Raw genomic sequence first — 14,104 nt, forward strand, 5'->3', positions numbered from 1 at the left:
TAATTTATTTATAAAATAAAAACATAGCAGTATAGAATAAGATGATTATTAAATATTTTCCACATAAATATAATGTAGACGTGACTAGTTTTAAAAATATTTAATGACAATACTCTTTTATAAAATATCCAATGAAATTATATATTTTTTAAATTATATTAATAGCATATTCATATAGCCACAAATTTGTTATTATGAGTTTAAATTATTTGAATGGAAAAATAAAACAATTTTGTATTTCAGAATCATTTCAAAAATTCAAATCAATAAGTACACATAACAATTTGTAGATATCACATTTAACAAATATCAGACAATTTATTAGAGTATCAAAAACCATGTTTTATTAAATAAATGGTTTAATAAATTCACAAAATATTTTATAGATGAACATTAATTTTAATAGGTAATATCAATAATAAACTACCTTTACAAATAAATTCCAAAACCTATTATAAATTAATATGAAAAATTGTGACAGAGAAATTTGCTACTTTTAATAACTACACAGTAATATACTGTCTATTTTTTTCTTCCCTAACCAACAATTAACATTCATTAAAACTTAAGTATTAAATTTGTTTGCACTATTTTAAATTTATATTTTACCAGTTAAAAAATTATTAAATTGCTGAACATTTTAAAAAAGAAAAAAAAATATATATTTATAAATATAACTTACATTATTAATCAATTGTTGTTGGGATAAATTATTATTCATATATTGTACACAGATAAATCAACATTTATTCAGTGATACTTATTATTGAAGGATTAATCCAATCTGTAAAATAATTAATTTAATTTAAATGACATATGTACAATTAAATTATTAAATATCAAATTATTACCTTATTACTATCAATTTCAGGACATTTCCAATTATATAAATAATATTGTAAGTTTCCATCTCCAACTCCAAATTTAAGTTGTTCTAAAAATTCCCTGTTGTCCATAAGGTCTAAGGCGTTGAACACGTCAAAGTTAGCCTAATAATTAAATTAAAATAATTGAATTAATATTAAAATAACAATAATATTATTATCAATAGCGTAACTCACATCTCTAGCTGAAATAAGAGCATCTTGCATAAGATCAACCCACGGTGTTTTAGTAGACACATTATAAAAAGAGTATGCTGCCTTTAATGTACGATAAGTTGGATGATGCATAATAGTCGAAGGAAGAGTATAAAAACTAACTAAATCTGTAACAATGTATAAATTATAAATGATAAAAAAATACTAACAATATATACTAACTCTAATAAGAATACATAAAAATTAATCATAAACTAATGTATTTAGATTATAGACTATACAGTAGAAAAAGTTTATATCTAATGGAAAATTCTAACTTATCTTAAATCCAATATCCTAAATTATTTAATATTAATTAAAATAAGTGTTATAGTCATAATTTTGTATGCACAATGGCCACAATGTATATATTTTATACATACTTGGATCCCTTATTAGGTAGCAAATCTACATACTAGACTTTTACTACTATATTTTGTCTGGCAAGAGAATATATCGATTTTGAGCATCTTCACAATACACTTTGTTTTCAAAACTTTACATTATGGCAGTGTCAGATGCATAAAAAATTATTTTTTCATCAATCTGCAGTGTTTTTTTTCACTGGACAATTTAATCATAGTTAATATTAAAGCAAATTTATGATAAATTATAGAATTTTAAGAAGAAAATATAAACTGTGGCCAAAGAGTTCTACATTTATATTAATTTTAAAACAAGTAACAAGAATTTGAAAAAATACCAAGTTCTTACAATTCATTTTATAAATAAAATGTAGAAAAAAATTTTAAGCAAAAGTACAATTTATATACTTCCCTACAACGTTAAATAAATAAATTTACTTTAATATCAACTATGAAATGTAATAAAAATCCAGTACATGAATTAGTTGTTTAAAACAAATGTAGTGACTCCTTAAAGTAAGTACAATTTACCTGTAATTTTGTTATTATTTTCAACAACATAGGCATCAATAATACCTTCTTGAGGCAGAAACCAATGTTTAAATTCTTCATCAGAAAATATGGGTGACAAATCAAAGGTTTTCATATACTGAAAAGTAAAATAATAAATATTATATCTTTGATTTCATTATATGTAAGTATAATCTATTCTAACACTAGAAAGTAATTTTCGAGCTTGAGTCAAATCTTTTTCAGTCAGTTTGCGAAATCCAGGAGTACGTGTTGAATCAGGAAGTTTATGTAACTTTAATGTTCGTTGCATAGTCATATTGCGACTTAAGTGAGAAAACTTAACTTCTATTAACTTCTTTGGATTTAAAGAACGATGCCAATATCTAAACAATATAATTTCAATCAACATAAACAAAATGTTCACTACTCTTTATTTATTTCAAAGTTTTAATATTTTATTTTTTAATAGTTATTCTTGAAAAGTATATGATAATCCAAAGTTCCATGTTATGTTGATTATCAAAAAATAAAATAAATTTATTTTATAGTAAAAAAAAATAATCTATTAAATATATTTGACATTAAAACATTAATAATATGATTAATAGTGAACATTTTATAATATTACAAGCAATCTTATTTAATTACCTGCAAGTTCCTATAGGTTTTGGTAAAACAATTCCAGCTGTATAAACAGCTTGAAAAATACCCATTTGATTCACACGTCTAGTTATTTCACGAATTAAAACTGGAGCTACTCTTTTACTACGTAATTTTTTATGAACGCAAAGAAAATTAATTTCAACCATTTTTTGAGACCTACATAAAAAAGATCAATGTTTTATTAAGTGGTTATAAAATAAATAATAAATTTTATTTACTTGTTATAAACTTTAAGCAAAGCTGGGATAGCACTAATGAAACCAACTAATTTATTACTTTTAATGACTCGGACTCCAACATGCCATTCTTTTAACCATCCAGGAGGTTGAAGAGCCCTATTATTAATTAAACAATATAAATTTTGAACAACTTACACATGAATATTAAAAATACCATTTCAAAAAATGAGGCTGATAATCAAATCGAAACATGCTATCTTCATCTTCAACATAGTTTTCATTTAATAATGTGTACAATTCTTTTAAAACAAAAGGATCATCAAGACTAAGTGTATCCCATTGAAAACCATCAGGCAATGTAAACGGCTCTTTTCTAATTTGATCTATTGTTTTATCCTCTTCAATTGGACCATCAGTAACTATCTTTTCACCTATAAACATTTATTAAATTAAATGTTGTATTAAATGTCACTTAATATTATTATGTAACAAAATTTAAAAAAATCCATATAAAAACTGAATTTAATGATAGTGTTTTATTACAATAGTTTGAAAGTATGAGAGATAAAAAAAACTTCCTAAAATTTGTAAGTCTTATAACAGTAACACGACAAGTTTTATTTTATTTTTTACTTATATAATTTTGACACTAAATAACACTGTCTAAAATCAAAATAGACTCAAATCCATTTTAAATTTAATCATTGATTCATTTTATTAAATATTATTGATTATCAAATAATAATAAAACTTAAAATAATTATACGAATTATAAAAATAAAATTGTATTACATAAATAATAATCCTAACAATGTGTGTGTATCACATATTATTCAATTGTTTATTTAAATTAAGCAAAAATAAAAATAATATATTTTTGATCAGGGTGTAAATTACTTTAATTCAATTAATTGTAATGTCACAATTTATAGTTAAAAATGACTATCAGGCAATAATATTATACATTTCATAAACTATAAAATATATTATTAAGCAAACCAATCAGATTACTTATCTATCTTTTATTTTACCTTTAAAGCAGATAATAAATTAAAGTGATATATGCTAATATATGTTGATATTTCATGTAGTTAAAATACTAACCAATTTTCAATAATACTATTATTACAGATATTATTTAAATAAAAACAGGTAAAGACTACATACTCATTTTAGGTACTGGTTGAGTGTACCAAAAACGATATTGTTTATGTAAGGCCTCTTCTGGTGTTTTAGCTGCTCTTTGTTGAAGTGAGAAAACTTCCATTGCTTTTTGAATATCCTGTAAAATGTAACAGTTGTAAATAGTAGAAATTGAATATCATTATATTTTTACAAAAAAACTATTTTCTATATCTACTTAAAGAAAACAAATTAAAACTGTAATAAAGTTTACAGTGACTATTGATATATAATATTTTGATTTATTCATTATCATAAAGCATAATTAAAATCAAGTAATAAAAATATTTGATTTAGATTATTAGGAAAAAAGTTGTATACATAGGTGCAATTAAACACTTCAAAAGTAATTATATCATTTAATTATTGTGTTTATTTAATACTCACGATTTTAATTGCAATTAATTTAACAAAAACTACTAACTTGAATAGAAATAGTAGAGGGCAGAGTAGTTTCCTCAACAGTTCCATTCTGAGTGCTTTGTTCTGCCTTAACATTGTTTTTACGATTTCTATTTCGTTTTCTGCAAAATAAATATTAAATTAAAAACAAGCACAATTTATATACTTCTCCTTCAATTTACTTTTTAGTTTTGGTGACTTCTGTGTTTGCTTGTTGCTCATTTGGAATTTTCGGTGTTTCACTCATGATTGTTAAGGTGTAATAGAAAGTGTAGTTTGAAAAGACTTAATTGAAATGTTGACAAGTAAGTTAAGAATCGATAATCTAGTAAGAATTTAAAAAGGGCGAACTATAAGCTAAAATTAAAAATAATTTACTAAAATCCCAAAAAGTTTAGAGATGAGTAAAAAAAAAGCATTATCGGCATTCGGCGTTTAGCAATAATAAAGTTAAGATAAATTATGATTTTTTTTAATAATCATAGGTCACGAGGTTGCATAACCTGGTTTCTGGGATTCTATTTGATAAATGATAATAATCGATCTATATTTATCAATGGATTTTTGAAATCGAAATCGTAATATTACACTATCGATAAACTATACCATAAATAAATGATTAAATTTTATTTTTTTTTTAATATGATTCTTACAATGCAACATGCTTACATTATGAAGCCACGGCCATATAAAATACATATTATTACAAGGGTTTTGTTTAATAGTTACAATAAAAAAAAATAAATAGTTGCTATGGTTATACGTGCAAAACTATAACCACAGACCACAGTATTAACGAACAAAACTAAATGACGAATCGATGTGCAATAAACTTCGATGAGTGGAAGAACAAAATATAAATTGTAATCGATATTAATTTTAAATACAAAAAAAAATTAGATATTGTAATAATTGATAAGCTATACCTATTTAAAATCATTTAAATTATTTGTACAAACTACAAATGCAGAATATTCTATCAATAACGTTATTATAACACAATAAACCTATTTAGTTTGTGGTGGTGTAAAGTTGGATGTCCAATGAATAGTACAATAAATTATAGCTGTTCAAAGCCAGGCTTAATAATCTCAGGCACGTCCTGTTCTGTTTTTTCGTAAGATTTATGATTAAGTGATAACTGATGAGAAAACTGAAAAGTTGTATGTTATATTGCATTTCATAAAGTTTTCGGAGCGCTGTACTAATGAGTTGAAAATTGAAGTTGTGCTCTAATAATGCATAATAATTTATTTATTATCGTACAAAGTTTTAAATAAATTAGATGTATTCTAATTTTGTCATTTTCTCACGATAATTTATTGTCGGGAAAATAAGCAAATTACATACATATAAATTAAAATATATTATGCATAGCAATGTACTTACCATGTTTTGTAAATACAATTACTTAAGTTGCAATTCTTATAATAATTAATAATATACTGTTATTCTATGCACAGAATCTGAACTTGTGCAAAAGCCAAAAAAGCTATATTTCATTAGGATTCACGAGTGTATTAAGATTTCAATGAAATAATTTGAGATCCAAATTATCTAATATTGCTCCAGTTCTACTAGAAAAAATAAACTGATGTGATGTCATATTCTAAGACAGATGCCAAGCTTCATCGGAAATGCCAATTGTAAAAAAACAACGACAAACTCTAGTGAGGTTCTGCTTTAGCACACAAAAAAATGCTTGTTTTTTAAAGGAAGATTCTAGTTTTTAAATGAAGAGTGGTCTACCTATCTATGAAAAACCCAATTGTTAAACGCATTTGCAGACGATTAAATATCTACGAACAATTCATACATTGTCAATATAAAACATTTTTTGCAAATTTTTACAACAACGCAAAGTACCTACTCGGCTACTCATCCATAAATAGTCCGGTAAAAGGGTTTTTGACAATGAAGACTAGCATACAAAGAAAGTCATGGAAATTACTTATTTTTTATTTTTTTCTCTCTAGTGATTCCATATATTTTTGGAATTAGTACTTTGACACCTATATGGCTATATAAGATTCCAGTTTTGATTACAATCATATAGCTTCGATAGCATTGGGATCATTAGGATCTAACGGACTATGTAATATGGTTTAAGCAATGAGTAATGACTGAGATTTGATTTGAATATTGATTTTTTTTCAGAGAAGACCAACATTTGTTACCTATATTTTTGTCGGGTGACATCATAGATGATGTGCTTTCTATCGGTCTCATATTCGCTTCCGGTTAAGAGACTACGGTAGTGGATTAGTATACCTTACCAAATATTCTATAATTTTTTATATTATAATCATTATATTTTTAATGTGTTAATTGTAATTACTTTTGGTTTGTATTACTTTGAGACAATAACGACGTTAGGTATCTACCTACCATATTCAAAGAGAAAGACGTCGTCGACTTACTATCGTTTCTATGTCAAACTAGATAATTTTTAGGTTTTACTATTATTACATATACCTAATGCAGAATGTCTAATGGTAAGGTTCTAAGGCCTGTTGTATGTAGTAAAAAGTAAAATTAGGTTGAAGAGCAAACAGCTTAGAATGGGTTCCAAAAAGTATTTTTTTCAACTGAAATGCACTCGAGGGTTAATGCAATTTATTTGTGTAGAAAAGTGTCAAAATTCGAAACGAAGTATTTGCCAAAAAAATTTTTCACAAATAGCTGTTATTTATCAATAGTAAGGTAATACCGATGTAAGTATCATAGACTTTAATTGTCTCTGTTACCTATAGCTGATGCAAATAGCTTAAAATGAATCTAAATATTTTTAAAATGTTATCAGGTGGTTATACTGAGGGGAAAATTTTAAGTCCCAATGAATAATAAATTAAAACAAAATAATGAAAACCGCTATTTTTACCTGATAACATTTTTAAAATATTTGGATTAATTTTAAGCTATTTGTATCAGCTATAACAGAGACAATTAAAGTTTATCGGTATTAACTTATTACTGATAAATAACAGCTATTTGTGAAATTTGTTTTTAGCAAATACTTCGTTTCGAATGTTGACACTTATCTACACAAATAAATTGTAGGAACCTTCGAGTACATTTCAGTTGAAAAAAATACTTTTGGGAACCCATTCTAAGCTGTTTGCTCCTCAACCTAATTTTGTTAATTGTATATTTTCTTCTTTTTTGTTATAAATTATTTTTTTAATTTAATTTTCTGATTTTAGTTTTGATGTAATTCCAGTTTTCAACATAAGATCTTCACAATTATTCCCCTTCTTACTTACCTATAGAAGTTGTTCTATAGTTTTTTATAGTAAAAAACACATTTATTATTAATGTTCTATTCATTTTTATTGATTGTTAGTGAACTTATTAATAATAAAAAAAAAATTATTAATTATTAATTTTTATATTAACTTATTAATATAAAAATTTATATTATTAACTTAATAATCAATTATAAAATAATTATTTATTTTATTTTTTTAATCTATTAAATCATTGTAACCGTCTCATCTAAAAACTCGCTTCTTGAACACTCCCCCGGGCGACGTTTAAAGAGTAGCTGGTGCCGTGATCTACTAGTCAATAAGCCGACTAGTTGACTAACCAGTAACCACTACCATCCATATCATGAAGTGCTATTACTGAATAGCTTTTTCACTTAAGCCAACCATGACCTATTACATATCCATCTATTGTGTTTGTTGTAAATATATTTTATACAAATTGTACAAATAAAATAAATATGACAAAAAAAAAAAAAAGAAGGTTCATCTAATCTTATTTCTGCAAAATGTGTTAAATATACATCTTCACAGAACTATAATTAATTATCAACATTTTATAGCCATTGGGTAATAAAAAAAAATGTTACATACCTAATTACTGAACCATTAAAGCATAATATTTTACTGCCCAAATCATATTATTATAGAGTACTCATTTAATTAACATACTATTTTGCATAGAAAATTTTTTTTGTTAAGTTTAATTAGTTTAAAAACTAATATTAAAAGTATATAAATATTGCGCAAGTAAGTAAATTTATCTTAAGTATAACAATTTTAAGGTATAGTTTAAACTTCAAATGCTCTTAAAAAACAAATGTGATTTTTCTTTAAATTCAAGCAAAAGCAGATTATACGGATAATGAACTAAATATTTGTATGGATTTTTGTTTATTTTATTAAGTTATTGAGATAATTAATTTTTAAAGTATGCAACACAAAAATAATAATTCATTTTTCTATTAGTAGTATGATAGATTTAACTAATTTTTATCAAAAATTTCTTGAATTTATAACAGTATTTTTTACTATAACACTATATGACTGGTATTTGTAGCTTATAAATTATAATTAGACTAAATATTAAAAATTTCATTAAGCATAGAAATGAATATTATAAATTATAATAATGAACATAATTTCGCGGTTTCAACGTTTGAATTTCACTATTGGTAATATTTTGATTAAGAAGTGCAACAAAGTAACTAAAACCATTGGAAGAAGATAATTTTTTTTATAAATCTGATTTAGTCAAAATTTTAACTTAAAATGTCTACAAAAAAAAATAATGCATAATATTTTATGTATTTTCAATATTCTTAAAATCCATTAAGAATTCAAACATTTAACATTTAGTAATAAATTATAATTTATACTTGATTTCATAATTTATTATAAAGAATATTATTACTTCTAAGTACACAGATCTTTCACAGCCATCTTTTTTTTTATACGTTGGTTTAAATATTTTTAATATTATCCCTAACGAATTGCGTAATTATTCAAATTACAACATAATATTAAAAATTAATCTTTCAAATTTCTCATACAACAAGCTACACAGTACAGTTATCTTTATCTATTTTATTTTTAGTATATGAAATTTAAAAAAATAGATCAAAAGACAAAATAAGAATAAAAATATATAACATTTTATTAACAAAACCTTTAATAATAAATTATTAAATTATATTTAATAATTAAATAATTATTTTTTTCTGCATTGTGTTGTTTTTTCTTTTCTCTTTTTCAAATGTTTTTTTAATTTCACTTTTCTCTTATCTGCTTTTTCATCTTTTACTTGTTTTTTTCTTAGCTAAATAAATACATCATACACATAAAAAATAAATATTAATCCATTAAACTTTTTTTTAAGTATTAAAATCTTACTCGTTTGCTTTCAGCATCTTCATTTTTAGGTCTAGCAGAATTAGTAAATTTACTTTTTTCTTCAGAACCAATACTTTCTTTTTCTGATGTACTACTATTACTATCATCACTATCATCATCTTCTAATATTGCCGGTGTATTTTGAGGTCCAGATAAATCATCTTTAAGTCCAACAATTTTTTGATAAATTAAATCTTCACTTGTTTGACCAGATTTAACTAAACTAATATCTCTTTCAAAATCAACAACCTATATTCATTAAAAAATGTTTAATAAAAGCTCAAATGCTTAAATAATTTTAGATGTATTATATAATGTACCTCATTTAGATTTTTTGGTATATATGCATTTTTGAATACTTCTTGTTCAACTATTTCTTCATTTGTTAATGGATTTGAATTAGCCATATTTACTTGAAGTCGGTCAAGACATGTTTCCATATTATCTAATGTGATGGTGGGATCAGTGAGAAAGTCAAATAAACATTTAATTGTTAATGTACCAACATCATGATGACGGAAAAATTCTAGAAAAAAAAATAATGTACTAAAATTATTAATAAAATCATCTTTTACAAAAAAAAAAAAAAATAAAAAATAAAAATATTTACCTGTAATGTTTGTACAATCTTTTCGAAGGAATTCTAGAGCATATGGATGTTCATGTTCAACAGCTTGAGATACATCTATCATCACTATTTCACCATCATTATACCTATAATTATATTTATTGTAATTGTTTGTTTATAATATATTAATATATTAAAAATATATTTACAGTAAATTAAACTCGCTAAGATCAGCATGTACAAGTTTACAAATATTATATAGTTTCCACATAATTATTAAACAATCTCTATAAAGTTGGCACGCTTTTGACGAAGTTAAACGAGCATCCTGTTAAAATAATAATGTTATAAACAGATACCTAAGAAAAATATGTTAAATATAAATTTATCACTAATACTTTTAATTTTGGGGCAGGCCAACCATCTTTACCAATAAAAGACATTAGTAAAACATGTGATCTTAATAAAATTGGTTGAGGTACTGGTAGACCAGCAGCATACATTCGAGCAAGATTACGCATTTCTTTTTCAGCCCACAAACGTACCATTTTTCTTGGGTTATGTCTACAGTAACCATGTCTAAACCTATTAAAGAAAAAATACAATTTATTTATTTAACAGAAAATTTTTTTAAATTGATTCAAAATATTTAAAAGTTATCAAAATTATTAATATTTTATGATTAAATAATAAACTTAAAAAAAAAAAAAAAAAATGACAACATAAGTTTTAAATTGCATTTTAATAAATACAAATAATATTTAATTTTAAAGCTTAAATTTAAAATTAAGTGCTTAATAATATTATTTTCAAATCAGGAAATTATAAAATAAAAAAAAATTATATTATTTGAAATAATACATATTTATTGCTAAAAGTATCACATTAGTACACATTAATATACTATTCAAATAAAAATGCAATTTAATTATCAAGTTTTAAATAAATAATTTTTAGTCAATAAAATAATAAACTTATTTAATTAATTTATTACCTGAATTCACCAGTAACATAACGATCGCGATCTTTGAATACTAATATTGATGTTTTAAATACTTTAATTGCATAATGTTTGTCACCATCAGTCGATGTTGAATGATATACATTAGCTTCCTTACCAGTAGATATGCATCCATCAATTTGTCCAATCATTCCTCTATTAAGTAATTTAAATAGTATCATTCGGGTTCTTGGATCCATTACTTGTTCAGCTGTAGCTCTATCACACTTGTCTTTATTTCTAAATCTATAAAATTACAAAAATCATTAAAATCTATGAATAATTTGTTAAATATTAATAAACTATACCGCATAGCATCAGCTTTTTTGTAACTTTCCATCAGTTTATTAGAAGCTTCATGAGTAAGTACAGGCCCTTCATATGGATCTGTATTAACTTTATCTAAATATTTTTTAAAAAGATTATCTGACGGTTGGTAATCACTAATTTTAACATTTTTGTTCTGTTGATTAGGAGTAGTAGATTGAATTTGTGCTTTAATTTCATTGGCCCCTTTTCTACTATAACATCCTATTTATTAAAAATGAAACATTATTAATAATAATTTAATAAATATTTGTTGAAAGATATTTCTTTTGTTAAATAATAAAATATTTGATTAAAAAAAAAATAAATATTTTTTACAAATTACCATTATCGAAAAGTGTTTCATCATCACTGCTATCGTCTGAGTAATCAGTATCATATGTATTTTGATCATTTACTAACTTACGCCCATTATTATTAAAAGTCATCTCACCAAACAATTTAGATATGTCATTTTTGTCATTGATAACCAATCTAAAAATATAATATTGTTTTTAAATAATTTTTCCACTATTATGTATATAGAGGATCATTTATTTTATACATTGTATGTACTAAAAATTATAATCTGCTGTTAGTTTCAGTAATATTTGTTGATTGTTCAAACACTAAAGACAACTAAATAATAAGTGTGTTTAATTATGTTGCTGGATTTGGCATAGAAATACCTGCATATTTTTTTTTTTTTTTTACAAAAACTATATTATAATGAAAGTCCTCCAAAAAAATGTCACCAAATACTTTTTTACATTATAACTTGTCAGTATACAAGTATGACTTTGAGTAAGACTGATACCTAAGTGATATTTTATACTAGGATTGATATTTGTCTGTGTTCTGTATACACTGTCTAATTCTAAAATAAATAAAAATTACTTTAATGCTTTCTTTCGAACATTTTAAGCTTGAAAAACACTTGCTGTAAAAGTCTGATACAGTGATACGTTTATATGCTACATATTACTGATGAATAATCATGATATTGACATTATATAAAATTGATCTATCATAATTCATAGACTTAAAAAGTTAAAAGTCTTACGGTATCTATGTTTCCTAAGTTAAACTGTAATCAAAAATATATACTTACGGAGAATCGTCATCTTCTGCATCACTGAACTGATGCATTTTTGACAATGGTCAACAAAGGTTATTTTCAAGTTGAATGTTGAACGTAAAATAATATTAATATTAAATAAATACAAGGGAGCGCGAAAAGCTCAATACTCAGTTATTGCTTATAACTTATAGGTAGATTTTCATCACAATACTGACTTCATCTAATAATTGCCTATAGCACGATTAGCACGTGAAAACGTGTTGTTACTTTATCAAAATAAAGTATAAGCAATGTTATCAATACTGCATAATATGATAACAAATGTATTACCATTATCTATTATTTATTTATTAGTTTTCCACTGTTAGGTATTTAAATTAAAATTATATGCATTTTTAACTATAAAGAAATTTTTACATTTTTGTGATTTAAACGAATTTCGACCAAATTTAAGTTGCAGATGCTCATAAAAAATAAATGTGATTTTTTGTTAATTTATTCTTTAATTCCAACAAAAATAGTTAATACAGAAAGGAAACTTTAATTAATTATTAGTATGAAACTTGTATGAATTTTTGTTTGTTTTATTAAGTTATTAAGATAATTAACTCTTAAAGCGAGCATTAGGATGATACAAATTTGTATTAAAAATGCATTTTTCTATTAGTAGTATAATAGTTTTAATTAATTGTTGTCAAAAATATCACTTAAATTTTAACAGTACCTACCTATTCTTACAATAGAACTGTATAGCTGGTATTTGTAACTTATAAATTATAATTAGATTAAATATTTTAAAATTGCACTAAACTTAGAAATTATTATTACAATAATGAACATAATTATACATTTTTTAGATTAAATTATAATTTATACTTTATTTCAGCAATTATTATAAAGAATATTATTACTTCTATAAAGTAGGTACACAAATCTTTCACACGGTTTACTTTTTGTAAAAAATGTCTATATTATGATTCTTTCACAGTTACATGCTTAAAAATAACAATTAATACTGCAATTTTGGTCAATTTTTAGAAAAAAGTGTAAATTCTCAATTCTTACATTATTTTTATACAAAGGTATTTTAATATTTTCTGTAAAGAAAAATGATGTTTTCTTTTAAAATTTATGATCCAGACTACAGACTAGGTACCTCTCAATGTGCTATTTCGTCTTTCTACGACATATGGTTGAGGAGTGCGAATATATTATGCTGCAAAAAATAAGACTAATTAAGATATTCTAATCTATGTGTAGTCGTTTAGTCGATTAAGTCCTTCCTGGAAAAATAGGGTCCAGTAGAACGCGAATACAGGCTGGTAGTGGCGTGCGACATCATGCCGGGAATGAGATCAGCAAACGAGACTAGACTGGCAGATTAATCATTAAACTTGGATCATATATTATGTATTATGTATTTATGTATATTTTATAAGGTGATGGAGCTCAACTTGCAATCGCTTGATTTGTTATGTGTATAATGTATATTGTATGAATTACGCTATTTAGCCCAATTGTATACATCATACGACAGCAGAGAATTGTCCACACATTGCACAAAATCTTTTCTACTGCCGGCGGCTATTCAGGAAAAAATAAACACA

The 14,104-nt window shown here is 24.2% G+C and overlaps 2 protein-coding genes across 2 annotated transcripts; both read right to left on the bottom strand.

Moving 5' to 3' along the window:
* Positions 1-679: 679 nt before the first annotated feature.
* LOC112602949 (glycylpeptide N-tetradecanoyltransferase 1) lies at positions 680-4,787 on the bottom strand. The gene is made up of 11 exons (XM_025351325.1): positions 4,566-4,787; positions 4,406-4,505; positions 3,967-4,081; positions 3,014-3,230; positions 2,839-2,955; positions 2,606-2,776; positions 2,160-2,340; positions 1,976-2,093; positions 1,062-1,207; positions 852-989; positions 680-784 (listed from the first exon to the last, which is right to left on the bottom strand). The coding sequence occupies exons 1-11, from the start codon at positions 4,628-4,630 to the stop codon at positions 764-766; spliced, it is 1,389 nt and encodes a 462-aa protein (XP_025207110.1). The 5' UTR covers positions 4,631-4,787; the 3' UTR covers positions 680-763.
* A 4,573-nt stretch (positions 4,788-9,360) lies between these two features.
* LOC112602952 (serine/threonine-protein kinase RIO1) lies at positions 9,361-12,755 on the bottom strand. Its single transcript, XM_025351328.1, has 10 exons — positions 12,528-12,755; positions 11,763-11,911; positions 11,419-11,641; positions 11,105-11,356; positions 10,509-10,695; positions 10,320-10,438; positions 10,153-10,256; positions 9,863-10,068; positions 9,543-9,791; positions 9,361-9,468 (listed from the first exon to the last, which is right to left on the bottom strand). The coding sequence occupies exons 1-10, from the start codon at positions 12,563-12,565 to the stop codon at positions 9,361-9,363; spliced, it is 1,635 nt and encodes a 544-aa protein (XP_025207113.1). The 5' UTR covers positions 12,566-12,755.
* Positions 12,756-14,104: the final 1,349 nt, after the last annotated feature.

Source organism: Melanaphis sacchari, unplaced genomic scaffold (assembly GCF_002803265.2).
Source record: "Melanaphis sacchari strain LSU unplaced genomic scaffold, SCAv2.0 Contig92_pilon_pilon, whole genome shotgun sequence".
NCBI lineage: Eukaryota > Metazoa > Arthropoda > Insecta > Hemiptera > Aphididae > Melanaphis > Melanaphis sacchari.